Source organism: Camelus ferus, chromosome 15 (genome assembly GCF_009834535.1).
Source record: "Camelus ferus isolate YT-003-E chromosome 15, BCGSAC_Cfer_1.0, whole genome shotgun sequence".
NCBI classification, from domain to species: domain Eukaryota; kingdom Metazoa; phylum Chordata; class Mammalia; order Artiodactyla; family Camelidae; genus Camelus; species Camelus ferus.
Window position 1 is genome coordinate 25,928,669 of NC_045710.1, and position 27,994 is coordinate 25,956,662.

General features: G+C 34.5%; 1 protein-coding gene across 1 annotated transcript in view; it reads right to left on the bottom strand.

Annotated features, from left to right (window-relative positions):
- Positions 1-27,994, bottom strand: part of HEATR5B (HEAT repeat containing 5B) — an 89,563-nt gene that overhangs the window by 18,265 nt on the left and 43,304 nt on the right. The window contains exons 22-28 of the mRNA XM_006192760.3: positions 23,616-23,760; positions 20,555-20,794; positions 19,847-20,098; positions 16,636-16,817; positions 14,483-14,551; positions 7,496-7,675; positions 257-494 (exon numbers count right to left, since the gene is read on the bottom strand). Coding sequence (XP_006192822.1) covers positions 257-494; positions 7,496-7,675; positions 14,483-14,551; positions 16,636-16,817; positions 19,847-20,098; positions 20,555-20,794; positions 23,616-23,760 — 1,306 coding nt within the window. The remainder of the gene's footprint in view (positions 1-256; positions 495-7,495; positions 7,676-14,482; positions 14,552-16,635; positions 16,818-19,846; positions 20,099-20,554; positions 20,795-23,615; positions 23,761-27,994) is intronic.

Here is a 27,994-nt window from a genome sequence, read left to right on the forward strand (position 1 = left end):
TATTTAGAGTACTCTAGCTCATACAGTTATTACTATAACAATGAGAATATTTTTGCTTTGGCTAACAAATAAGTCTAATGCTGTATTTGAATCCACAAATTAAATATGGATGCTCTTAAACGAGAGAATGTCAAGTTTAAGTCCACAGAAATTTAAGATGTTATTATTACTACTCTAGCTAACTTCCACCAATTCCATTTTGTTTAACTACTACTTTGAACTCCATTAAAAGCAAAACTCTGAATGCAGTACTTACCATCTGGGGGGAGCTGACTGGCAAATTCTGCTGGTAAAGTTAAAAGTGCATAGTCTTTTAATGCTGCCAACCACAGGCGGCTGAGTGTTGGCAGTTCAGGTTGTACGAGTGTTATTAAACTATCTGGTGGCAGTTCATCTATGGTACCATAATCATCATCGTCATCCTCAGTATTTTTAATTGCTCTTTTTGGTTTTGACTCTGCTTCCTTTTTAATATTCATAGCAACCACATATACCTAGTAAGATATTCAGGAGGAGAAAACAACAAGGCATAATATTAAGAAGTGTTATATCCTAAGTTGTTATGATTATACAGTTGAACCATCAAAAGTAACTGAGTACAGATACTAGAAAGTAAACAACTTCAGGATTTCCTGATAACCTCAAAAGAATAAATTCCACCTGCTTTGGAGGCAATCTTTTTTTTTTTTTTAATAGATCTGACTTCTGACTATTCCTTTCATAGCATATTCCTTGAGTAGGGTTCTCTGAAATTTTTTTTGGCTTTTCTTGTTCTACTTTACAAAGCACCCTTTTATATGTGGTTTTCTCTCTCTCTCTCTCTTTTTTTTTTTTGCCATAGGATATAACTTCCTGTTTACTGCCTTTGCTTTCATAGACTTATTAGACACAATCAGCCAGCATTCAAAGAAAAAAGCTGAGAGGGGGAGGGGTCATAGCAAGAATTTCCATAAATATCCTTCAAAATCTCTTCTTACATAGTCCTTAAGTGATATTTAGCATTCTAGTCCTTGCAACAGATGGCCGAGCCAAGAATATAATTTACTGGCCACATATATTATCTGTATCTTTTCTCTCCATTTTGTAAACCAAAAAAAGATGTATAATAACAACTTCCTAAAATATAATCTTAAAGATTCCTCCTTGTTGAAGTTACTTTTGTTCGTTTGTTTTCTTTTGTTTTTGCAGATACATTTAGGCTTTGGCAACTGGCATATAGATGAATTACACATCAATGAAAAAGCAAAAAAACAAGGGGGTGGGCTGGTGGGGAGTAAGAGTAAGAAAGAAAATTGCAGTACATAAAAATCTTGAGAAACCAATTTACCCCACACAGTGTTTCTTTCACTGTACGTAAGAGGAAGTCTATGTATGTGAACAGGGATACTAGCTTCTTGATGGCAAGGTCTTATCTCTGTTCCTATGACAAGCAGACAGCTATGGCACAGTAAAGGACTAAGTTTAGACAATGATTACAAGAAACGATGAACCCTCATTTTTGAGGAAAAGCATTCCTTAACACTGTGATGTTCTTTAACAGTTAGTTACAGTCAGTTAGTCATACTAATACCTGACAATTAGAAGCAGGAACTAATTTCTGGAGTGAGGACTTTGAATTTCAAGTCAAAAATATACCATATTCATATTTTCTAGTGGTTGTAAGCTTGCTTTCTTCCTGTAGATTATTATGCTGGTATCTTAAGAAAATGTCTCAATAAGCACTCGTAAGTATACTCGGCCATTCACTCATCAAATCCTTACCAGGTACTGACTGTTGTCTTGCATTTGATATTGTTCTACGACCTGAGGCAACAAAGACAAATAACACCTATATACCATATATGGTTTTCACCTTCCACAAACTCGCAAACTAATATAATGATGGGAGAGTGAGAAAAGCGCTGTGAGAAGGGATTTGTTTTAATGATCTCCCTTCCCCACCTCACTACGCACAGTGCTCAGGTACAATGCCTGGCACCTAACAGACACTCAACGGTTTGTGTAATGAATGAATAAATCACAGAGAGCACTAAGGACGGAGGAATCTTAATGGAGTATGAAAAAGGAGAGACAGGATTCAAAGACAAAAGTTCACCTGTTCACGAAGATGGAAGGTGGAGTTCCGGGCAGAGGGGAGAGCAAGAGCACAAGGAGAAGGAAACAGCGGGGCATTCTAAGGAAACTGCGAGTGTCTGGATTAGACTGAGCACAGAATATAAGGCAGAAGTAGTTGAAGATTTTACCCTGTTGGTAATGGGAAAGCAAAGGAGTCACTGCAGGATTTAAAGGTCAGATGTATGTATTTTCCCTTGACTTTTAATTTTATTTTCAGAATTATACCATAAAAAGTTTGGAAAATGAACCTTCAAAATTACTTATAATCCCTATTTCCAGGTTTTCACATTCTGACTTTGTAAGTAGTAATTCTGTTGTATAGAAAATTTTGTATTTAATTTTACCTATTAACATATTATAAGGGTTTCTATATGACTACTAGTTTTCATAACCATTATTCTTAAAGGCTGTGGTGGAAGACATACACCTAACAATTTTCCTATAGTTGAAATTTTACATTTACTTCTGATTCTTTACTTAGGCTTGCGAATCTTAGAAAGATGAGACATAGTTTTCAAAGACAAAAGGTGTTCAGTTCTTCACATTGTAAGTAACATTCCAAGTAAACACTTTTGTAAACATCTCTCTTTTTCATATTTTAGATATTTTCCCCTAGGACAACATCCTAGAAATGAAATTACTGGGTCAGTGATTATGAATACTTTCAGGGCTCTGAACAGACACTGTCAAATGCTTTCTAAAAGGGTTCTGTATTTTACATTGCTATCTGTAATATGAGAATATATACTTTAGAACTGTTTTTAAACAAATTTTGTGCTTATTTTTCTTATTAGGTATTATACAAGAAATACAGAAAAATCAGAAGCATAAGTAAAATGAAGAAAATAAAACTACTCACAATCCTACCACTCAGATCTAACACTGTTAACATTCTAAACATGTTATATATACATACTCACAGTCTTTTAAATAAAATGTTTGTATATAATGTCTAAATCAATTTTCTGTTCACTTAATACAATCATCTTTGGGTCAAGAAATACATTTATTTCTATTTCTTTGAGAACAATAAATAATATCACCATCAACATCTTCAAGGCAGAATCTTTGTATATATCCTTGATATTCCTTAGGATAAATTGATCAACTAATGTGCACAGTTTTAAAAAGTTTTTTGATATGAGGTTGACCCTTGAAAAGTGTGGGTTTGAACTGTGCGAATCCACTTATACATGGATTTTTTTCAATAGTCAATACTACAGTACTGCATGATCCACAGTTGTTGAATCCATGGATGTGGAACCATGAATATACAGAGGGACCACATACACAGAGGGCTGACTGTAAGTTACAGGCAGATTTCTGACAACGTGGAGGGTCTATGCCCCTAACTCCAGCATTATTCAAGGTCAACTGTAATCATCCTTTAGAAAAGTTTTACTGATACTATCATTTAAAGAATTATGCTAATCTAGTTGAGAAATGTTTTTTATCTCCTCCCCTCATATGTTTATTTGTAGTTTGGTTTCCTCTTTGTGAATTATCAGTTCATATTATTTGCCCAAATTTGCATTTTAGAATGATTATTGTGAGAATCTGTGTAGGAACTGGGGGGAGGAAGGAGACTAATAGTAGAAAAAAACAAATCAGGATGCAAATTGCATAGAATAGGTGGCAGATGATGAGGACTCTAAGGCAGTGGGGAAAGAGAAGAAATACATACAGATGGAAAAGGTATAAATGATCTATTGCTAAATTAAAAAGATAGTTGCTACATTGAAAGAGATTCCATTTTTATTTTGAAACTAAAGATATAGATAGATACACACATATACATACACACCCATTATACAGACATATAAATGATTTATATGTGTACATATGCATAGTAATATATACCAACATATTAGCAGTAGTCATCTCTGGGTGATAAGATTACAGATTAGCTTTATTTTCTTTTTTATACTTTTTCTCTACATTCTGAATTTGCATAGTGAGCATACGGGCTCTTATTATCAGAACAAAATTACATTATTTTTCAAACATATTAATGAAGTAAAATAAATAGGAACCTGAGTTACTAAGTAGATGTAAGATGAGGGGGTTTGAGGAAAAAGAAGTAGTCATGACTGATACCTAGGTTCTGGTCTGAAGACAGGAGGTAGGACCATTACTAGGGATAAGGGGGGAAAAAGGGGAATGAGAAAACAGATACCTTATTTTAAACCTGTAGGGTGTGTGGTAGCTATGGGTCATTCAAGTGGAGATGTTCCATAAACAGACAAAAATAAGGGACTGGAATTTAGGAGAGAGGTTTGGGTGAAAAAGTAGATTTAGAATCTTTAAATTGCAAGTAAAAGCTATAGCATGGGTGTGGATGAGACAGCCCAGAAAGAGTGAAGAATGAATACTATATAACAGGGGGCCTATAGCCAATATTTAATAGTAACTATAAATGCAGTATAACCTTTAAAATTGTGAATCACTATATTGTACACCTGTAACTCATATAATATTGTACATCAACTATAATTGAATTAAGAAAAAGTATGAAGACTGAGAAGAGGGACAAGGAAGACACCAACATTTAAGAAGCAGGTAGGCTAAGAGAAGCTAGCAAGTGAGGTTGAGAAGGAACAATGAAAAGGAAAGAGCAGAACCAAGGCAGTAGTGTCACAGAAGTCAAGGAGAACAAAGGATTTCCAGAGGACACAACATCACAGGCTGTAGAGAGGCCAAATAAGAGACTGAAAAGTGTCCAGTGACGTGGAGAATTACATTATTTGCAATTTTAGTGAAGTAATTTCAATGGAACGGTGAGAGTAAACCCAGACTGCAGAGGACCGAAAAGCAGGTGACTAAAGAGTGGAGGATGTGAAGATACTGAACTACTTCAGTGCAACCGAGATGGGAAGAGGTGAGTATGCAGAAGCAGCAGCTGAGTCAGGGGAGAATGTAGGCAAGGAAAAAGAGCACGTAGAAGGAGATGCTGAAAGCACACAGAGGGGCCACATACCTGATAGCCCGAAGCCTGGAACAGCCCCATCCTCAGAGTCATGCCTACTAACATCCACTCTCATCTTCCAGGTCTCAACTCAAGTATCACTCTCTCCAAGAAGCCTCCTCTGAACACCCAGACTGTTCTAGGTGCCTCTGTCATGTGTTCACAACAGTCTGTACTTCTCCTATGATAACGCTCAGTATTTCTGTTGCATATACTTGTCCACTAGTTTGTCTTCCTCAGTAAAAGTAGAACATTTGTCTTGTTCACCAGTGTATTCTCAACTGCTACCCTGGCACAGAGCTGGTGTTCAATAACACTTTGTTGAATGAATCAGAGAGTGGGAGGTAAGAGAATGAGAAAAGGTAATCCTGGGTTACGGGAAAACTTTAAAATAATAATAATTATTATATTAATCACAGCTGATAACATTCATTGTGCATGCTTAATGGGTTGGGTATTGAGAAAGTCATTATTACCTCTTTTACTTCAAAATATAATCCCATGAAATGTACATAATTATTATCCATACTTGAGGGTTGAGAAAACAGGTTTAGAGAAGCAGTTAAATAATCCACCAAAGGTCACACAGGTAAAAGGACAGTGATCAACTTATATAAATAGAAAGACTTGAAGTAACAATCTCTAGAGTTGGAAAACGAACATCCTCAATTTTCTGAGTAAAAAAGTAGAAGCAAAGATAGACCTTGAGTAGAGAAAACTAGAATGTGCTGGGCCTTTGAGGAAATGGACTCAGGAAAGGAAGCTAAGCAAGGAGAATTGCTTAGATAATATCACAGGCTGAGGCTTGAGGTGCAAATCATTTAAAATAATACAATCAAGTTACCCCACAATAAGAAAAGAGTTTCAAATTAAAACGTGCATTAATAATTTAGTTGAGGTTTTAACTTCCAACTTCTAAACTTCTAAAAAGCAATTATTTATCTTCCATTCTGTGTCAGATGCAATGCTTGGACTTTTTATATACATCACCTTACATGAAGATATTACTGTATTTCCATGTTATAATAAGAAAAACTGAGGATCTGAGAGATCAAATCACTTGACCAAAGTCACAAAGATGGTAAATTATAAAGACAGAACTTGTTTTAGGGCCTCTGATTCAACATTTAATGCTGTTTATACTGAACTACGCCAGACTTCCTGGTAGGTGAATCAAATGCAAGTCAGCAGAGAACCAGCTAATTGGCAAATGATCTTATGATCATCAAACTACATAATGGTCTCTTCATTTGGGGGAAGTAATAAATGGGATTGGGGAATTAAGAACAAATTTGGAAGCTATTTTTTTTTTTTTAATAAAAAAAATCAATCAATTGGAATGTAATTTCTAGAGACAAGAGAAGTAGTAGTAAGTTTTAGTTAACAATTAGATATGTGAAAATTAAAGAGTTTCTATTAATTTCAAAGTGAGAAAACAATCATATTATAGTATCTAACTACTGTCCACCTAAAATTATTGATTTGCATTAATTTGAAAAAACTAAAATTTTATTAATAAGAACAAACATTTTACCAATGCAAATATTTTACTTGTCTAAGCCAAAAAAATGGCATCAGGGTAAAATAAAGGAACATTGAAGGATGCTCTATGCAAACAACTTGATCTAAAAATCAGAGAGAAAAACTAATTTCCACAATACCTTATTGCTCTATTTTCCCTTCTGTGACAAACAAAAATCCACAAAAACCCAGGGGTCCTTTATATAAACTATTATCATCTGGATGTCACATTCTTTGAGCCAGCAATTACCTATTAGGTGGTCACAGGCTGCTGATACCATGGAAATAGGGAAGTGAGATACTGGGTTGGCCGAAGAAGGAATAAAGAGCTACTTGAAATACCTGAGTATAGATGATAAGAATTTGAAAGCAACTAGCAGAAGGAATTTAGAAAGGTCAATTTAAAACAATATCATTATTTTTTAAAAGTGGCTGTGGGAATTAAAGTGGTAAAACCAGCTGTTAAAAAATAAAACATACAAACAAACAAGCAAACAAAAAACCCTGTAGTCTCAGTATTGATCCATGGTGGCAAGTCTTCTGAAATTTAATCAAATAAAAGATTCTTGGCATAAAATTTTTCTATTATTTATATTCGTAAGTTTTCTCTGCCTAATTTTTTCATAGTAAGAAGAGCCCTTGTTCAATATAGATGTTTTAAAAAAACTGATTAAAAATATAATTTTCAAAGGTTCCGTAAGTTTTTTTAAGACAGAAATGTATATGTATTTCAGTGAGAAAGAGCAAATAACTGATTTTCAAAAAAATATTCCATACCAAAGGTCAGTTAAAATAAAAAAAAAAAAAAAAAAACAATTTTATTTTTAACCGACAGGAATACAAAAACATTTGCTCATGGATGGAGAAATGATTAAAAAAATAGGCCATGGTTACCTCTGCCCATGCTTTGAGAACGGCCAGTTTTTCCATGGTTGTGGCGCTCTCTCGGTACAGTTGGCTGGAAGATCCTTTTCCAGCCTGAACTTTGTCCAGAGAAGAAACAAGTAAATTGTGTACTCGACGGAGATCACTGAGATCACTGACAACTCCACTTCCAATCCATGTACTACATACCTAGCCAGAGAAAAAAATATTAATTTTATATTAAAAAGTTAGCATTAAACATATAAGAGAATAGAATAAATATGATTTTTCCCCTGGGAGAAGAAATACAAAAACAAGTGAACAAAACAAAAAAATCTCAACACTATGTTTTAATATTTTTTTAATGAAAAATCAACAGCAAGTATTACGGAATTTATTGTACTAAGTGGAAAACAAAACAATATTTACTTATCATGCTTCCATTGTCTAATTTCACAAAAATTTTAACAGAAAAAAATCTCCAAATCAGTTCAGTCATGCATAATTCATCAACATTTGTTTATTATAGGCAAAAGGTTATTCTGAGTGCTACAAAAGAGATTAAAAACACAAAAAAGTAAAGGGAAAAAATTTAGTCCCTGTACTCAGGTAAACAGATTAAATGAACATATGAGAATGTTCTATGAATGTCATACTATACTTAAAAAAAGAGAAAAAACAGATTAATTCTGACAGGAGAAATGGGAACATTTAGCTATCAGGAAGTTTTGTGTGTATAGGTGCAGGGGCATTTCATGGAGGAAGAGACAAGATTAGGAGGGTTAACTGGGATCACATTACAGTATAATTTAAATTCTATGTGAGCTGAATTCAGACTTGTTCTGTAGGCAATCATGAGTTTCCAAGGCTTCTGAGCAGAGGAATATTATTAGAATTGGGCTTTAGGAAAAATAATTGAATACCAAGGATAGGAAAGAATGCATTTAGACAGTAAGCAATGTGTTCAGTTATGTGATTATTATATCATGGAACAGAGATAATATGGCTCAAACAGGGAGTGGAATGAAAAGGGAGAGGCATCTGAGAAAGACTTGGAAGTAGAAATGACAGGATTTGGAAATCAATTACATATATTTAGCAAGAGGGGGCAGCATGCAAAAGTATGAGGTGATAATCAAAGATCACCAAATTTTGATCGCCAAAGCTTCTAAGTTGGATGATTGGAAGAAAGGTGATGCCCTTGCTCAAGAGAGATAACATATGAACACAGGAAAGTGATGGAGATGGGAAGTTAGAGAGCATGATTTTGACTGTGAACATTATGACATTATGAGTTCAAAGTACCAGTAAGAGGCACCTGGAAAGATATTCAGCAGACAGTTGGAAACATGGGTCTGGAATTCAGAAGCAAAGACAAAGGTAACTATGTAGATCTGGGAATCCTTCACACCAAAGTGGTCACTAAAGCAATGGTACTAGGTAACTTTGTTCAAGGATTGAGGTATTTAAAAAAAAGTCTTAAGGACAGAACACAGGGAAGATAACTAACCTTAACAGACAAGTGGAATAAGAATAAACAATGAAAGATATTGAAAAGAAGATGTCAGAAAAGCAAAAGGAAAACCAGGCAAGTGTGGTGATACTGGAACCAAAGAAAGAATGTTAAGAAGGAAGGGGTGGTCTCATAGTGCTTCTTTTTTTTCCAATTCAATAAAAGATTCTTTAAATTCTACAGTGCTTTACCATTTTCAAAAGTTTCACATACGTGATTTCATATAATCCCATAACAACCCTTCCCCCCACCTCTGTATTGCCCCTCCCCCTCCCTTCTCCCCACTGGTAACCACTAGTTTGTTCTCTACATCCGTGAGTCTGCTTCTTCTTTGTTTTATTTACTAGTTTGTTGCATTTCTTAGATTCCACATATAAGTGATATTATACAGTATTTGTCTTCCTCTGTCTGACTTATTTCACTTAGCATAATATCCTCCAACTCCATCTATGTTGCTGCAAATGGCAAAATTTCATTCTTACTGAAACATGCTGTACACAAGAAATTAAAACATTGTAAATTGACTATACTTCAATTTGAAATAAATAAATACAATTTCATTCTTTTCCATGGCTGAGTAGCATTCCATTGTGTGTGCGTGTATGTGTGTGTGTGTGTATACCACAGCTTCTCTGTCCATTCATCTATTGACAGATGCTTAGGTTGCTTCCATATCTTGGCAACTGTAAATAATAAATACTGCTATCAACAATGAGGTGCATGTATCTTTTTGAATTAGTGTTTTTGTTTTTTTCAGATATATATCCAAGAGTGGAATTGCTGGGTCATATGGCAATTCTATTTTTAGTTTTTTGAGAAATTCCATACTGTTTTCCATGCTAGCTGCACCAATTTATATTTCCACCAACAGTGTACAAGGGTTCCCTTTTCTCCATCCACATCCTCACCAACATTTGTTATTTGTGTTCTTTTTGATGATGGCCATTCTGACCAAGTGTGAGGTGATATCTTATTGTGGTTTTAATTTGCATTTCTCTGATGGTTAGCAATGGCTGAGCATCTTTTCATGTGACTATTGGCCATCTGCATTTCCTCTTTAGAGAAATGTCTATTCAGTTCTTCTGCCCACTTTTAAATCTGGTTGCTTTTTTTTTTTTAATTCTTTCATTTATTTTTAACTTTATTTTGGGGGGGCAGGTGGTGGAAGTAATTAGGCTTACTTACTTATTTATTTTTAGAGGAAGTACTGAGGATTGAACCCAGGACCTTGTGCATGCTAAGCATGTGCTCTACCACTGAGCTATACCCCTCCCCCCAAATCTGGTTGTTTTTTTGATGTTGAGTTGTATGAGCTGTTTACATATGTTAGATATTAACCTCTTATTGGCCATATCATTTGCAAATATCTTCTCCCATTCACTAGGCTGTCTACCATTTGTTTTGTGTAGTAGTTTTAAGTTACTAGTTTTTAAAATCAGTATGTTTTAATGGAAACAACTTGCCCAAAAATCTATCACTTCCAAACTCATTCTACGAGGCCAGCATCACCCTGATATCAAAACCAGACAATGACATGCTAAGAAAGGAAAATTACAGACCAATTATTACTGATGAATTAGATGCAAAAATCCTCAACAAAGTATTAGTAAACTGAATCCAACAATACATTAGAAGGATCATACACCATGAACAAGTGGGATTTATCCCAGGGATGTAAGGATTTTTCAGTATCCACAAATCAATTAATGCGATGCACCACATTAACAAATTGAAGAATAAAAACTGTATGATCATCTCAATAGATGCAGAAAAAACTTTTGATAAAATTCAACATTCATTTATGATAAAAACTCTCTAGAAAGTGGGCAGAGAGGGAACGTATCTCAACATAATAAAGGCCATATATGACAAATCCACAGCTAACATCATACTCAGTAGTGAAAAGCTGAAAGCATTCCCTCTAGAATCAAGAATAAGACAAGGATGTCTACTCTTACCACTATTACTCAACATAGTTTTGGAAGTCTTAGCTATAGTAATCAGAGAAGAAAAAGAAATAAAAGGAATCCAAACTGGAAAGGAAGAAGTAAAACTGTCACTGTCTGCAGATGACATGATATTACACACAGAAAATCCTAAAAACACCACCAGAAAGCTACTAGAGCTCATCAATGAATCTGGTCAAGTTGCAGGGTACAAAACTAAACTCCAGAAATACGTTGCATTTCTATATACTGACAACGGAATATCAGAAAAAGAAATTAAGGAAACAATCCCGTTTATCATCACATCAAAAATAATAAAAAACCTAAGAATAAACCTATCTAAGGAGGTAAAGACCTGCACTTGGAAAACTGTAAGACACTGACAAAAGAAAGTGAAGATAGCACAAACAGATGAAAAGATATACCATGTTCCTGGACTGGAAGAATCAGTATTGTTAAAATGAACATACCACTCAAGGCAATCTATAGATTCAATGCAATCCCAAAGGCATTTTTCACAGAACTAGAACAAATAATTTTAAAATTTGTATGGAAACAAAAAAGGCCACAAATAGCCAAAACAATCTTGAGAAAGAAGAACAGAGCTAGAGGAATCATGCTCTCAGACTTCAGACTATACTACAAAGTTACACAGTACAGTACTGGCACAGAAACAGATATATACATGAGTGGAACAGAACACAGAGCCCAGAAATAAGCCCACACACTTATGGTCAATTAACTGATGACAAAGGAGGCAAGAATATACAGTGGAGAAAAGAAAGTCTCTTCAGTAAGTGGTGCTGGGATAACGAGCTACATGTAAAATAATGAAATTAGAACATTCTCTAACAGCATACACAAAAATAAACTCAAATGGATTAAAGATCTAAATGTAAGACTAGATACTATAAAACTCCTAGAGGTTAAATACAGGCAGAACTCTTGACAAAAACTGCAGCAGTACTTTTTGGATCTGTCTCCTCAAGCAAAGGAAACAAAGCAAAAATAAACAAATGGAACCTAATTAAATTGAAAAGCTTTTACATAGCAAAGGCAACCACTGACAAAATGAAAAGACAACCTACTGAATGGGAGAAGATATTTGATAGTGTCAACTTACTCAACAGTTATGTCTTCACTTTCTTACCTGAAATCCTTAGGCCAAGATGTGCTGCACAATTCACCACTTTTGGTAAAAGGTAATAAGGTATATGAACTTAATTAAGGAATAAAGCAAGATGTGTAGCAGCACCCCATAATTAATACATGGCTATTTCCATAATGAAATGCAGTAGGACTCACACTAAGAGAGATCAATCAATACTATCATCTCACTCAGCTTCATCAGGGCCAAGTCAGGGCCAAGTGAGTACAGTCAGCTCAGGTTTTGCTACCAAATAAATTATTAAAAAGCTGGTTTTCAGAGCATTTCGTTATTAAGTCATGGTTAATGGATTGTGTTCCTATGTTTAAAACTTTTTAAAAGGTGAGAATAAATATACGTATAAATTATTTCATTCTTTTATAAACCTATTCTCAAAGAACGCAAAACTAAACTGAATAAAAATCAATAAGGACATTTAAAAATTGATTGCTACCAATACTGATGGCAAAAAAAAAAAAGCCAGTCAAAACTGAAAATACATTGCTGAACATACAATGAAATTTAAAGTGAAAAGAGATTAAATATGAGTGTGAAAATTAAGAGTTCTTATTTCTAAGGAAAATAACATATTTGAGAGACTTGACAAATATGTCTGTGAATTTTAGCAGAAATATAATTAAAAATTGGGGAGACCTGTCAAGATTGAGAATTTGGACCTAAGCTTGCTTTGCAAAAACCTAAGTACTTTCTCCACTTTAAGAACATGAAATCAGAAACTGCAATTACCACATTATGGATATGGACTATGAAGAAGAACAAAGCAACACTGAATCAGCAAAATCATACTCAGAGAAAACTCTTTAGCCTTTTATCAGAAGAGTGGTGAATAAATGAATGTACATTTATAAATTTTAAGCTGAAATAAAATATTTAACGTATGTATTATGTTTATGATTCCAACCTGCTTTAAATGATTTTTTATTAACCCACTGTCCCTAATTATCCTCAACTGAAGACATCTGAGACTTTTCCTATACTATCTGAGAATTATTTGATTTTCAGGTTCAACATGATGTTTATTCTAGTAAACAAGCTGGGATGCCATGTTTCATGATCTGCCCAAAGCCAACTCCTTTCATAATCTTAAGAAAGGAACTTGCAACCTAATATTCCACCTGTTTCAAAACCACCTTTCCTCCCAGAAACAGGATAGGAGGTCAAAAATTTAATTAAACCTGCACCTGGCAACAAAGAAACCTCTTACAGAAAAAGCAGCTAGGGCCACATAAGAAATAAGAAGTTTAAGGCAAATTCCATACTACTCATTCACAAGATGAAATTCAAACAGCCTTTGCTTTTCTAATGATCAGGAGCTTTGTAGGAGGTTTTATCTGCTTAAATACTATGATCTGAAACATTATCATGATACATTTATTTATACATGACTGTGATTTCTGATGTTTATATGCCAGTATCCCAATCCAAATGACTTACCTACTCAAACATGGTAAAGTGTGTACCAAGAGCCACAGACCTCTATCTCAAACAAGGCTCCCTCTTCTCTCTCTGGTCTGCTGTTGTTGGGAGGAGTTCATTTCTCTGAAGGCCACCATTAGACAGCAGACTTCAGAGAAATAAATACTAACAACAGAAGGAAGAGGCAACTCACTCAGCCACAAAGAGCAAAGTCAGAATTTCAAACCTATCACTGCAAACAACAGATCATTCTCTGCACAGAGGCAACATGTAGCTTGATTATGGATTCTAAGCAATAATGATGGACTACAGTCCTGTACTCCAGAAAACTGGGAAAGGCAGAGTTCCTTCTCTTCTATTCTTAGGAAAGCAGATAAAGAACCGGATTTACTGCAAGAATACAGCTTAATATATGAATCCTTTTTCAGGATGAGGCATGAAAAAGATGAACTTACTAAACATGTAGGAACATATGTGCTTTTGTAACTCTCTTCAGATAAGATAATACGAGAATAATTTCCTAGGATTAACTTTGCAATCAAATTTCTATATTGTGAAATTCTCTTTAGGATAATTTAATACACAGAAACTTGCAAAATCTTTCACAACCTGTGGTCAAAAAAAATCTTTTATTACCTAATTATCGTTACTCTATATTCTTTAATTACTGTGTATTTTGAGATTTTACTTTTATTCTAGTCCCTCTTATGACTTTCACATCTCTGTTTACTACTGGGATAGCTATTAATTCCAGAGTTGTGTCCTCAGCTACAGGTGAAAAAAAAAAAAAGGATGCAATTAATAGTTACTACTTCATCATTTCACACAGAATAAAAAGGAAACTGTCACTGCTGTATTTATGAGATAAAAATAAATACTGTTTGATTTTTCTCTCTTCTTTCTTGGAAGTGAAACTGTAAGATATCTATGACTTTATAGAAGATCACTATAGAAAACACTATTTTTCTTCTCACCTGGCAAGCTTTTGCTATTATGTCTGATGGGGTATCTTGTGAAAAGGCTGGTCTTAGAGCAGCTCCCACCTAGAAAAATGAATACAAGCATTTTATTTTAAAAGATAAGTAGTTAACATAAAGCCTCTGGTGTCTTTGGAGATGAAAACACAAAACACATCTTTGTTCCTTTCTTCTGTATCACATCTCTTATCTCTTTTCAGTTACAAGAAACTCAACCATTCCATTTTTCTTCTGACTTCTAGAAGATTATCATTATCAAATCTATACGAATGCTCTACCAAATAGGCAATTAATCCTGCTTCTTTTTCCTTTGTTTTTGTTTAATAGTAAATAGGATTTTCTGACAAAGCCACATATTCTCAGAGATAACAGAAAACTGCTATCCTTTTTTTTCCTGTCTATATATCCTTGAATATATTTCTAATGTTTACCTCATGGGTGACTCTCATATAACTGACTCAATTCCTTTAAATAATTGAGTAGTACTAAAAATCCACACAGTCACTAAAAGACCTTAAAGATCATTTTACCTCAGAAAGAGAGGCTTTAAAAGAAGGTTGATCAAGAAATATTAATTTATGTACTGCTATTATATTAATAAGTAAAGGAATATGAGTTTTAATTTTAACAAGCCAGTATTGGTCACAGATTCTTAGATATATTAGATTTAATATGTATGACCTAAATAAGGAATTAGATATAGTCAACTCTTAATTTGAGATTTCTTCCCTTACACTAGAGATTCAGTCACTAAGGCATATCAACAGCAGTCTGGAAATCAATTAAGAGCCCTTTGCTCTGACTAAAGACACAAGACAATTAATCACAGTATTCATACTGCAGTAATCAAATGCAGTATTTCAGTAATCTTATTGCAAAGCTAGTACTAGATCCTGTACTGAAGGAGAAAGAGAGTATACTAGAGAACACATTATTGGGTTGACTGATAAAACTGGAATATGATAGATTACATAAAAGTAGTGTATCAATTTTGAACTTCATAAAATTGATAACTATTCTATGGCAATGTAAGACAATATTCCTGCCTTTGGAAATACAGACTGAAGTGTTCAAGGGTTAAGATACATGATTTAGATAATTTAAATTGTTTAGGAAAGAAAAAGTGAGTGAGTGTGCATGTGTGTGTGTGTGTGTGAGTTGTAGAGAGAAAAAAAGAGCAAATGTCAAAGCAAATGAGGCAAAATTCTCAATTGGTAAATATGAATGAAGGGTATAAGATAGTTTTTTGGTACTATTTCTGTAAGCTTGAAATTATTTCTAAATAGAAAGATTTTTTTTTAAAAAGGCCTTCATTCTGATAGTTTGAGTATTTGGGAATAAATAATTATAGACAGGTTTTCTACAGCCAGTAGGGTTAGGAAGTATAATTTCTTTACCTGGATGGATAGATGGAAAAACATCGATTATATATTATTCACACTTTTTAATTTTGTGTATGTATTAGCATAGCTACTAGGTGAAGTATGATGTGTCTGGAGTCAAGATTTTGGTATAATCACAGTAAAAAAAAAATGTTTATTCTTTCCTTGATGTAAATTTTGTTTTTGCTTTCACATAATCCACCATTACTCAGATTAAATCTATTGTACCTCATTTGAAGAATATAAATAAAGGTATAAATATCAGGAGAAACAAGTATATCTCTGTTTAGAATAAAATTAAAAAATCTTTTGAAAGTATACAATTCTTTCAGTAATACTTTAACTTATTAAAAGTTAATTTATCCTTCAGCACACAACAGGTGATTGCCTTTTATTTTTAAAAATGCTTATCAAGTCTTGACATATAAAAATAATGGCAGCAAATCCACAACACTCTTGGGCTGTTCCTTTTATCTCTACACAGCACAGCTAAATACCTAAACACAAGATTGGAAAGCCAGCCTGGAATATCTATTCTAGTTTTATCACTAATATTATATCAAGACTTAAAAATAGTAACAAGTTTTATACTATTGTTTCTTCAACTGTGAGTTGATTAAAACTATGTCACAGACTATGGGAGTAAATATATGCATTAATGTGAATAAATAGGTTACAGGTCCAAATACATTTTTCCAGGGAATCTTCGCTCCTTTAACGCCTACTCAAAAGATCAATTTTAATTTTGAAACATATAGAATATCTCACATTAGCTTGATACTGCTCCAAAATCACATGTCCTGGAAATTCTGGCTCAGGCACAGACGCAAACTTCTTGATAATGTCCTCAAGTGCTTGGAGCCCAGCCATCCGCAGCTGGTTACTATGATCAGTTGCAGCCATGAATGCCATGCGAATCAGGTCAGAGAGATGAAGTACCAAGAGGTCATCTAAAGATAAAAATAGAAAGCAAAAAGGAAAACTTTTCCAAAAGTAAATGTCATAACATAAAAATATAAAATGAAGTAAATTTCTTCAAAAAAGCATTTATGATCCACATGTTTCACCATGTTTAGAAATAACAAAGATACACTTTCAAGAGAGCTTCCATACCATGATCTCTTGAGTACACTGGTAAGCCTTTACACAATGTAATAAAACAGATGAAGTTATAGGATGTATAATGACATTGGAAGCAAAATAACTGATTACCACAACTTTCCCCAAAGAAGCTTGTGATCCTTTTGTCAACAGGGATTGACAAACTTCTGTAAAAAACCAGAAAGTAAATATATTTGCATTTGCTGGCCATATAATTTATACCGTAACTACTCAACTCTGCTGTTGCAGTATGTACATAAACCATATGTACACAAATGGGTGTGCCGTGCTCCAATAAAACTATTGACAAAAACAGACTGTGGATTGGACTGAATTTGGACAGCAAGCTATAGTTTGCCAACCTCTACTCTGGAAAAGACTTTTATAAGGATAAGATGTAGAAAAAGGAAGTCTTTTCCTGTTAGCCTTAGAGTAAAGGCTGTCCTGGATCAGCCCTATTAAAGCTTAAGGCAAGTCTGAAAAAATTCAAAAGATACCAAATAATTTAGCTACATCACAAAACAAAATCCAGCACTATCACAAAATCCAGCACTAACATAATAAAATTTGCAATGTCTGGCATCTAATGGAGAATTACCACAGATGTAAAAAAAGCAGAAGAATATATCTCATAACAAGGAAAATGAAAACAAAAACCAATGAACAGAAATGTTGGTCCAGAAATGAAAGAGATAACAGAATTAGCAGATAGGGACTTTTTAATAGATATCATCACCTAAATAAAAGAGAAAACCACAAGTGGGATTTCTAGAGATATAAAAAGATATCTGAAATGAAAAATACACTGAATAAGATTAGTAGAGATTAGATACTGAAAAAGGAAAGATTGGTGAAATTAAAGATATAGCAAAAGAAATTATCTTAAGAATTTATCAAGCTTAAGAATTCTAAAGATCTTCATGAGGCTGCAAGGCTCTCACAGTCTTTTTTGAAGCAGTGGTAATTCTGTGGCTCAGCCTGATCCCAAGTCAATTCCTATTTAAAGAGGGTTTTGTTGTTATTGCTATTGTGAACATTACTAGCATATTCCAGTTTTTTTTACATGCCTACCTAAAATAGCAATTTTAGAATTTTAACTCTAAAAAAGAAGATCTATTTATTTTGGGGAGGGGAGCAAAATGGAGAGAAAAATACTTTCGGCTAGAAGCCCCCAATGCTTCCTCACCTAAGGAAGGCAAAAACACACCATCAATAAAAACTAATGATATAATAAACTTTTGCCAGAATTTGGGAGGAAATTTCCAAGGTGGAAGAAACTGGATTAAAATGGGTTTATTCAGATTATGCCAACCCAAAAGTAAACAAAAAGACCCATTAGTCCTCCTAATATGTTCTGTCACCTAATTTACAATTTATATCAATCTAGAATGAAAAACTAGGCAATTGTTTCGGGAATGAAAGTTTTGTTGCTTCTGTACTCAATCTCTACATAACAGCCTTTATGAAATTAAGACCTCTATCTTTTGTCTAAATCTAAGGAAATGAACTCCTAAAGGGGCACTGAGCAGAAATTCCGAAATAAGGAGAGAATTAGGGGACTGATAGAGGTTGATTACATTCTGGGACTTTCTGACCCACAGAACTGTAAGTTAACAATTTTCTGTTACTTTAAGCCACTAAGTTTGCTGTCATTTATTAGAGCAATAATAGAAAACAAATATAATAAGCAGCCTCTTCTACCGGGAAAACCATTTTTCTGCCTCTAAAACCCAGCTTCAAGATGACTTCCTCTGTTATATCTTCTCTGGCTCTTTAGGAAACAAACAGTCCTTTTTTATGCTCCCAAAGTGTTCTTATCATTCCACTATTGGGATATATAATTATTTGAGTGACAAATCTGGCTCTTTGTCTTCTAGACTAGAAATGCTTCAAAAGCATGGACTATGTTTTTTTTTCTCCTTTGGATCCTCAATGTATAGCAAAGAATAGGACTCAGTAAATATCTGATAGATAATGACATGAAAAGGGACACTATGTTCATGATATATCGTGCTTTGCTAGTATTCTATATATATTCAGATTCACATTTTATACATAGTGTATATACTACTGCTTTACTTTTCATTTGTTTGTTTTTTAATCCATTTGTGAGTTCTACTGCATCTTATACACAACAAAATAAACTGAAAGGCATTTTTAATGTATAGACTTCAAAACTGATGATACATATAATGTGTCTTCAGATATTTAAAAAATGACAGGATGATGAAGAGACAACAAAATACAAGATAAGAGAGTCTGTTACTCTGCCACTTCTCTCAGCTTCTCTGGGTCTCTTCATTTGTAAGTGAAGATACTGGAGCTGATGATCTCTTTGTAAATTCCCTATAATATTTGATTCAGGAGATATATGGCATAAAAGCTTACAAATGATCAAAAAGTAAAGGGTTTTAGTAACAAACAATTTTCACCTTTCCAAAAATACCTAACAACATTTCTGAAATCTGAGAGTTCGAAATCTGCCATGGTATTCATGAATTCTGACATTCTCCATAGCAGGGGACTGCAAAACTCACTTTATGCACTTTAAACTTTTGCCATCTCTTTTACAGTAAAGTGCTAAAAGTAGGATAAGGTACCAAGGAAACGAAAGTTACTGCCGTCACTATCCTTTGGGCAAATGATTAAGATAAATATATCTTAAGATAGGTATATAACTTTGGACCACTTTTTTCAACTTATCTTCCAAATATGGATCAGAAGATGGACAATATGTAGAGAGGACGGAAAACAAAGGTAAAAGGCAAAGAAACTTACAATAAACAAAAGGCACAGTCTAAAGCATGTTACAAAGCAGTAAAATATTTCAAACTTATAAAAATACTCTGGGAAAAAGAAGCACTGATTTTAAATTTACTTGTAGGGTTTCGTAGTTTAGCAGAACGTGCCATGGCAAGATCAAAGTGAGCCTGGTCCGCATTCTCACACAAATTGATGATTCGACACAGGCAATCAGCAGCAAATACTCGAGTGGCCCAGCGAGGTGCCACAAATGGCTTTGACTTATCTTCTTCTCCTAGTGTGGTAAACATGGTATCATCATCCATCTCATCTTTCTTTTCAAATTCTTCATCTTTTCCACTACTTAAGGGAGTTGCAGTACTCATATCTGTAACAAAAATAAAGGCATAACAACCTCACATATAGTAAAAATGATGCTTTAGAAATAGCATTAATGTTTGAAGATTTCTAATTTAAAAATAGACTAAATTCTCACTTTGAAAACAGTAGCACTGGCAAATTTCTTCTTTTAAACAATCAGTAAGAAACCAAGGAAAGGATACATAAAAGTATTTTACATATTTCACTAGTTTACATTTTACGTCAAACTACAGAGTAACCTGGGATTTTTATATACAATAATTTAATCTGAACTTAGTCATTTTCCAAAAAAATAACCAAAGTTCATTAGTTTGTAATATATTTTGACCTTCAACATTTTACAGGGATTTATAGATTAACAATTATTAATATTTTTAAACATAAGCTCAAATTTATATATCTATATCTATATAGAAATAATTTTCATTATTTTAAGAACACATTTTATGTATTGAATACATACCACTAGAAGCTGCTAGGACATCTTTACAAAGCATTAGCCAATGGGAAAGTTTTTCTACAGCCAGCGATGAAAGCATATGTCCCAAAGTATCATGAATATCAGAACATAATTTTCTATCTGTCTCCCGGTCTAGCATTCCAAACAGAAGTCCCTCAAGACCAGTTTCTGTTATATTAACACCTTGGTGCCGGCAATGGATATCACTTCGAGAACTAACTCCAGGCGCAAAAGGACTGACACCTGAAAAGCAATTTTTACAAATGAACTCGTATAAGATTTTATCGTATACTACAGGCAACAATTATGTTAAAGGCCATGATACACATTTAAATTCACAGTAACAACAAAATGAGCTAGCTATATATACAATTTAACTATAGTCCACAATTTACATATCTTTAGAATTACAATTTAACCTGACAATAAAGGTAAAAACCCTGATCTTTAAGACTGATTGTTCTGTGGTATTTTAAACAAACCTCCATGGAATGCTCAGCAAATGTATATTTGATTTTAATAAGAAAAAAGTGTGGGAAAGAAACGTACTTCTAATTAGATTTAATTTAATGGACGGAAAAAAATTATTGCTACATTTATTGGATGAACAAATTGAAACTTATTCGGTCTTATAGTTCAAATTTTTAAAAATCTATAAAGCTAGGACACAAATTATAAATGGATTATATCCTAAAAGTTTATTTTAAAATTGAGAAAATCCTGTCCAAGAAATACACAATCAAAAATTGTTATGAAATAGTGGTTAAATTTCTTGCTTTATCTGAAAATCTTATTCTTACAAATAGCAGGAGTAGAACAACTGGCAGCCTTTAAGAATAAATACAATTAGGCTCCACGAAGACTAACGCCCTCTGAACCTTGAAGGGAGTGAGATGGAAGGATGCAGGCTGAAAAGTGGCTCTTTGTAACTGAGTTACTCCAAAGACAGAATGAGGGAAGGTTTGCAGAAAACAGACACAGTGATGGGAATTCAAAGACAGTGGGAAAGGTCAAAAGAGAAGGTTCCAAGGAAGGAACATTACAGAGAGATTAGGCACAGAGGCCTAGTTTTCACTTAGCAGTATATGGTGAATATCTTCCCATATCAGGAATTATATTTCCACAATGTGATTTTCATGGCAACACAGCAAACCATTGAATCAGGAGTACATTAACCGATTAACCACTGAGGATGAATTCCTAAAAGAGGAATTGCTAGGTCAAAGTGGTAAGCACAGTTTGAAAACTTTGAGAATACACTGAAAAAAAATCCTCCAGAAAATTTGTATAACTTTACATTTCTACCAGCAGTATAAGAAATTTTCTCTTTTGTTCATCTCTCTCTCCACACCAGTTAAAATCACTATTTTTAATCTTGGTCACTTTTATAGAAGAAAAATGCTATCCTATGACTGTATTAACATGCAACTATTTAATCACTAGAGGTTAAAGATATTTCATATGTTGATATTTCTTCTTTGATAAAACATCTTTTCGTGTGCTCTAGTGATTTTTACAGACGCGTAAAAGAGTTAACCATAGCAGATCTGAGACTACTCTATTAAGGCCTGATATTACAGATAGTTCTTGGCTCAAATCTGGGAATTGGGTTTCAGCAGAGTTCCCATCATTTCCTGATAAAAGTGGCTTACTATGCCTAAACTGTGCATACCAACAATACGGTTTATGCTGAGCACCTGCTTGCCTTCTGAGAGTCCGAATTTTGGTACAGGCTAGGCAGATCATGCCTATCTGACCCACTCCCAGTAAAAAACTTGGGCACTGAATGTCTAGCAAGCTTTGCTGGCAGACAACATTTCACATGCATTGTCATGCCTTACTAGGGAATTAAGCCTTTCCTGTGTGACACCCTGGGGAGTGGACTCTGGGAAGCTTGTGCCTGGTTTGCTCTGGACTTCACTCAACGTACCTTTTCCCTTTGCTGATTTTGCTTTCTGTCCCTTTGCTTAAAAAATCATAGCCATAGTGTGACTATATGCAGTGTCTTCCTAGTCAATCATCAAACCTGGGGGTGGTCTTAGGCCCCCTGGCACACTAATTTGTAAAAGCTTTAAAAATATTAAATATACATGTATACATTCTAACAAATAAAATAAGCACATTTTGCAAATATTTTCCCCTCTCTTAGCTTGTCTCTTTCAATTCTGATTATAGTGACTGACATGTACAAGTTCTAAAATTTTTTATGTATTCAGGAGAATTCTGCAATTACTTTTGGTGTCATAGTCTTCTCTCCAGAAAGCACCATTTTGACTGTTGGACTTTTACATAATAAACTTCTTTTGCATTCTATAATACAGTATGCTTGTTAATAGAGCTCTTATTACACACACTATGCTAAAACTGGAGTTATTTTAGTATCTTGCTTCTTAGTACCCAAGCAACTTCTATCCTTTTGAAAGCTCTTAGTAAGTAAAAGTTTTCTCTCACAATAGGGAAAATATCTCTATAAATTAAGTTCTGAAAAAGTTCCCAAACCATCCCAAGAGATCAGAAAACTAGCTATAAATTCAAGCTATACTTAAAACTCTCCAGAAAACAAAAAGAGCTGAAGAAAGCAACGATCTACCTTCCCACACCCAAACATCTACTGACATTTAATAGTTTTATTGGTTACTTTGGTTTTACCTTCTTTGAGGAAAAGTTATATCACAAAAGGTTAACCGCTGTCAATGACTGGAAGGTTTCAGGTACCCCCCCAAATAGATAATCTTTCTTTTCAGACGCCTATTACTGATACAAGGCAATATCCCTAGAGTTACTCATCCTTTATAGAGCTTAAACATACTCAAGGGATGGCAGAAGTATCCTGATAGTAATGGCTACAAAAATTTTTTTAAGCTATAAAAATTTTAAAAAGTAAAAAATGTAAAATTACCAAGGAAACTACACAGGAATTTTAAAAGTGGTAATAGTTTTATTTTATTTAAAAGAATTTAAAATGGACCGTATTTCAATGCTAAAACGTTATTTAGTAAGTAATGCTCATTTGAAATGTTAAAATATTTAAACAAAAAGAATATTGACAGATAACATAACTTACTAGCTCCACTGCTCTCTTTGTCCCCTGCATTTTTGGCCAGGCTCATGGCATATTCACATACTTCAGCTGCTTCTCTTTGTGCAAGCTGCCGGAGACATGCCACAGCTGCTCGTCGAAGTAACAAATGGGAACTACATAAGTGAACCTGTAAACCATAACAATTTAAGACTTTTTTGTAAAAAAAAAAAAAAAAAAAAAAAAAAAAAGCTGTAATCTCACTTGTCTAATGAATATATCTTAACACTTTACTTGTGAAGAGTCTCTTCATTTAACCACCTCAGTTGTTCAAAATATAACCAAATAATGGTCTTTTGGAAAAACAGTAATTCCAATAAAATATATAAAGAATATTTTAGTAGCTTATAAAATAAATGCCCCAAGACTTGGGCCCTAAAGATCATATAATGTACTTAGATAAAAAAAATCCAGAAGGATCTTTTGCACATCTTACTTTACAGATGGTCCTACTAAACTCTGTCATCGAAATTTTTCAAGTGCTTAGAGATTATGTGTAGTGAAATGAAAAGTTAGGGGACAGAGCACACATTAAGAATTGAAAGCAAAAGAGGATATATACTAAAATAAAAAGCCCAAATCAAGCAAACATAAATATCTGAAAAGAACTGCAAAATGGATCCTTTTGGTATAGAATTTGTTTTTTAATCTCAAAAGTTCCTGAAAGAAACAATAAAGTACACTGTAATATATGAAGTAAAGTGTAAGATGCAGCACGGCATAATAATTAAGAGCTCAGGCTCCGGTAGCCAGACTGGGTTTCCTGTGTAATCTTAAACAAGTTACTTAACTTCTCTGTGCCTCATTTGCTCATATGTGAAATGAGGATAGAAATTCCTCACAGGAATATAGTGAAAACAAAACAAGTTAAAACAAGTATTTTCCTTAGAACAGTAGATGACACATGGTAATCGCTCAATAAATGTTAGCTATTATCACTATTACTATAAATCTGACTCATCAAGAAAATATTATGTTCCATATGCTGCTTTTAAAGAAAGAATGTGAATAATAAATTTTAGAAAGAATCCCGTCCAGATACGATGGAGGGGAAAATAATTATGTGGAATACACCACCACTTCACAATGCTTCACAAATGCAGATAATGCATTTTTATGTTGTTAATATATTTTTTGTAACTCTTAGTTTTGCATAAAATTCACAGTTGATGAAATTATAAAAGAAAATAAAAATGAGGAGAGAAAACCTAACAGGTTAGATTTTTTTCAACAAAATGTTTTTTTCATTTCTCTTCCTAAAAATGAAGACGTTTTGGAACTTTCAAATATCCCATAATCAGAAAGGTTAAGCATGGCCATATGAGACAGGAAGAACAAGTCTCTCCGAGTTTCCGCCTTCTTATCTGATGACATGGGCATTCAGCTCGAGTCCTTCTCTCACTGACATCTACAATTTTCCCAGATGACATAAATGCCATGTGGAATAAATCTGGACAGGAGAATGAGTAACTGTGGTCACATGGGGTAAAAAGCACCCACTTGCTGGGAGGGAAATAACTATTCAGAGTGGTGGCTGTTTTTTCAAAAACACATTTTGAACAGTTCTACCATCATATACCTTTTAATACTTTAATATCATTAATAAAGATTACTATGGTGAAACTCACCTCTCAATACACTTGCTGAAAAAAAAAATCACATTTCATTTGTGTTAGGTATTACACATGGTATCACATAATATGGCCATTTCTGGTAGCAATGACTGAATAGAGATGAACATGAAATTTATAAAAATCAGACCTGCTTTCACTAATTTGGATGAATCCGTGTATATACTATTTTTAGAGAGTGTCAAAAGATCTCGTAATGAAGACAGTCTGAGGGTATCTGGCAATGCGGAAACAAGACAGTCACCTAAGTGGCCCTTGTTCCCATTGTTATCTGCCATGCCATCTCCTTCCTACCAGCTGCCTGCAATCTCACTACTTAGTTTTTTGGAAGAGGTTCAGGAAAGTGCTCAACATGCTTGGTAATAAAACCCTTGATATTTTGCTAAGGAAATCATTTTGAAGACATTATCTTGTGTTAACACATAGGAAACTCATTGTGTTCTCTGCGGCTTATTGATAACGTCCACCAAGATAAAGAAATTCATGTTATTACTTTACCAGATCCTCTTAAATGTGTCCCATCTCATAAGGTCAACCACCATAGCATAATCACATTTAAGGAGAAAAAAATGGAAAGAAGAACCAGACAACTTGAGGCATGTGTGTCTGCATCTTCATCACACTTATCAGTTGCCTATCAAAGCTGCATCATTTAACAAGTCCACTTGCTCAAGAGATACCATTTATGCCCTCAAACTTGGGCATCAGGCCATGGCTTTTGGCAGGACGTTACGTATCTTGTTGCAGAATGCAATTCAGTGTATACTATTAGTTGACTATTTCCTTTGTGGATGTTCTTTGTAAACATTTCATGTGCATCTGGTTTCTGCTCTGTGGCAATCAAGCTTCTTGATGGTCTGAGACCGATGCAGTTCCCCCTGGTCTACGGTGAAAAGGAGCAAATCTTGTTGGGTAAAGCTAAATATACCACACCAGACCTAGTATCTAAGATCTTGACCTTTCAGTTCCTTCACCTAATCCTGGATAACCTTCTCTTCCCTTTCCTCCACAATATCCTCCCACAGTTACATCTGTAGTGCCCTTCTTTCTCCCTATACATCAGCCTCCTACTGTCCTTACCTTCCTTCCTCATCCAAATGAGATTTCATAATCCATCATTTCAGCAACATCTTGTTAACATCTTTCCCTCTCCCATTCTGTTGACATTTAATCAAATCTGCTTGGCCAAAGTCCAACTATGAATGTATCAAAGTATCTGGCTGCTCACGATCTTTACAGGTGCAGGAGAAAAATCTCACAACTAGATGAACTGGTACCAGCATAAGTCACACGATGGAGCCAAAGGTCACTAACCTCTACTGAACCCTCAGAACTATCATAGAATATTATATTTCTACAGTTACTTCAATCTCCCACATCCCATTCTTCTCGAATTTCTAACCCTCCTTTTTGCTTCCTCATTCACAGAACCTTATCTTCTCTTTCACTTGATTAAGAAAGTACAAGTCATTAGATGATAACTCCTTCAACTTCCAGCCACCAAATCCATAAATCCTCTACACTTGTCCTCTCCTCTTTTCTTCATGTTGCACTGAAAGAGACATCCTCTACTTGTGTCCTGCAAACTATCCCATTGGAAATCCTGGATGAATAATAAATCCCTCTCTGCCCCACCCTACTGGCTCCATCTTGTCAGTATTTAAACATGCTCACTTCTTCTCACTACTGTAGGAGAAAAAGCATCTCTTTAGACCCCATCACCCCCTCAACCTATTGTCTTCTGCCCTCTCTTTTATAGTCAAACTTCTGGAAAGACATTACTGTTCATATTCCATATTTAACCCAGTGTGTCTGGGCTTCCATTTATACCACTCTACCAGATGAGCTCTTACTAAGGACATCATGGGACAGAAGTCAAAGGACACACTGTAGCTGTCATTTCATTTGATCTCTTGACAGTATCTGATATAGCTGAACACTCCTCTACTCCACTTGACATCTGTGAACACTACAACCTCCATTTTCCCTTTCATCTCTCTGACTGCTTTTTCATGTTTTTTTCTGATTCTTTTTTTTTCCCCTAAATTTTATATGGTGGGGTCCTCATTCAGTACTCTCTCCCTGGCAATCTCATTTACTCCTGTATCTATAATTTACCATCTAAATGCTCATGCCTTCCAAGTTTATCTCTCTAACCTGACTTCTCTTTTCTGAGCTTCAGACCCATGTAACTATTCAAAGGTCTAAAACTGAATTAATGATACCTGCTCTTCCAGACCTTCTCCTATTCCAATGTTGCCAATCTCAGTAAGTTATATTACTATACTTAGGTCAGGAACCTGGGTCACATCCTTTCCACTGCAGCCAATTAATTTCTATTGATCCTTTCTCCTAAGTACCACTCAAATGCATATATTTTTTCCCATTCTCACTGCTACCAACTTGGAGAAGTCATTATCATCTCCTTCCTTAGACCATTATAATTACTACCCTGTAGATTCCATTCACCACTGTGCAGCAAGAATGAAATGTAAAAAGTGCAAATCTGATCATGTTACTCCTCAGTGGAATACATTCTAATGGTTTCCCATTGCTTGCAGAATAAAGGCCAAAGTTTTAATACATCCAGAAAGTCTGCCTGATCTGTCACCTGGCTATTTGTCCAGCTTCATCCTGTTCCCCCATGACCCACCTCCCCCTCTTCCCTCCCAGCTTTAACCACACTGAGTAAACAGTTCCTTAAATGCATCCCCTCCTTCCCATATTTTTCCC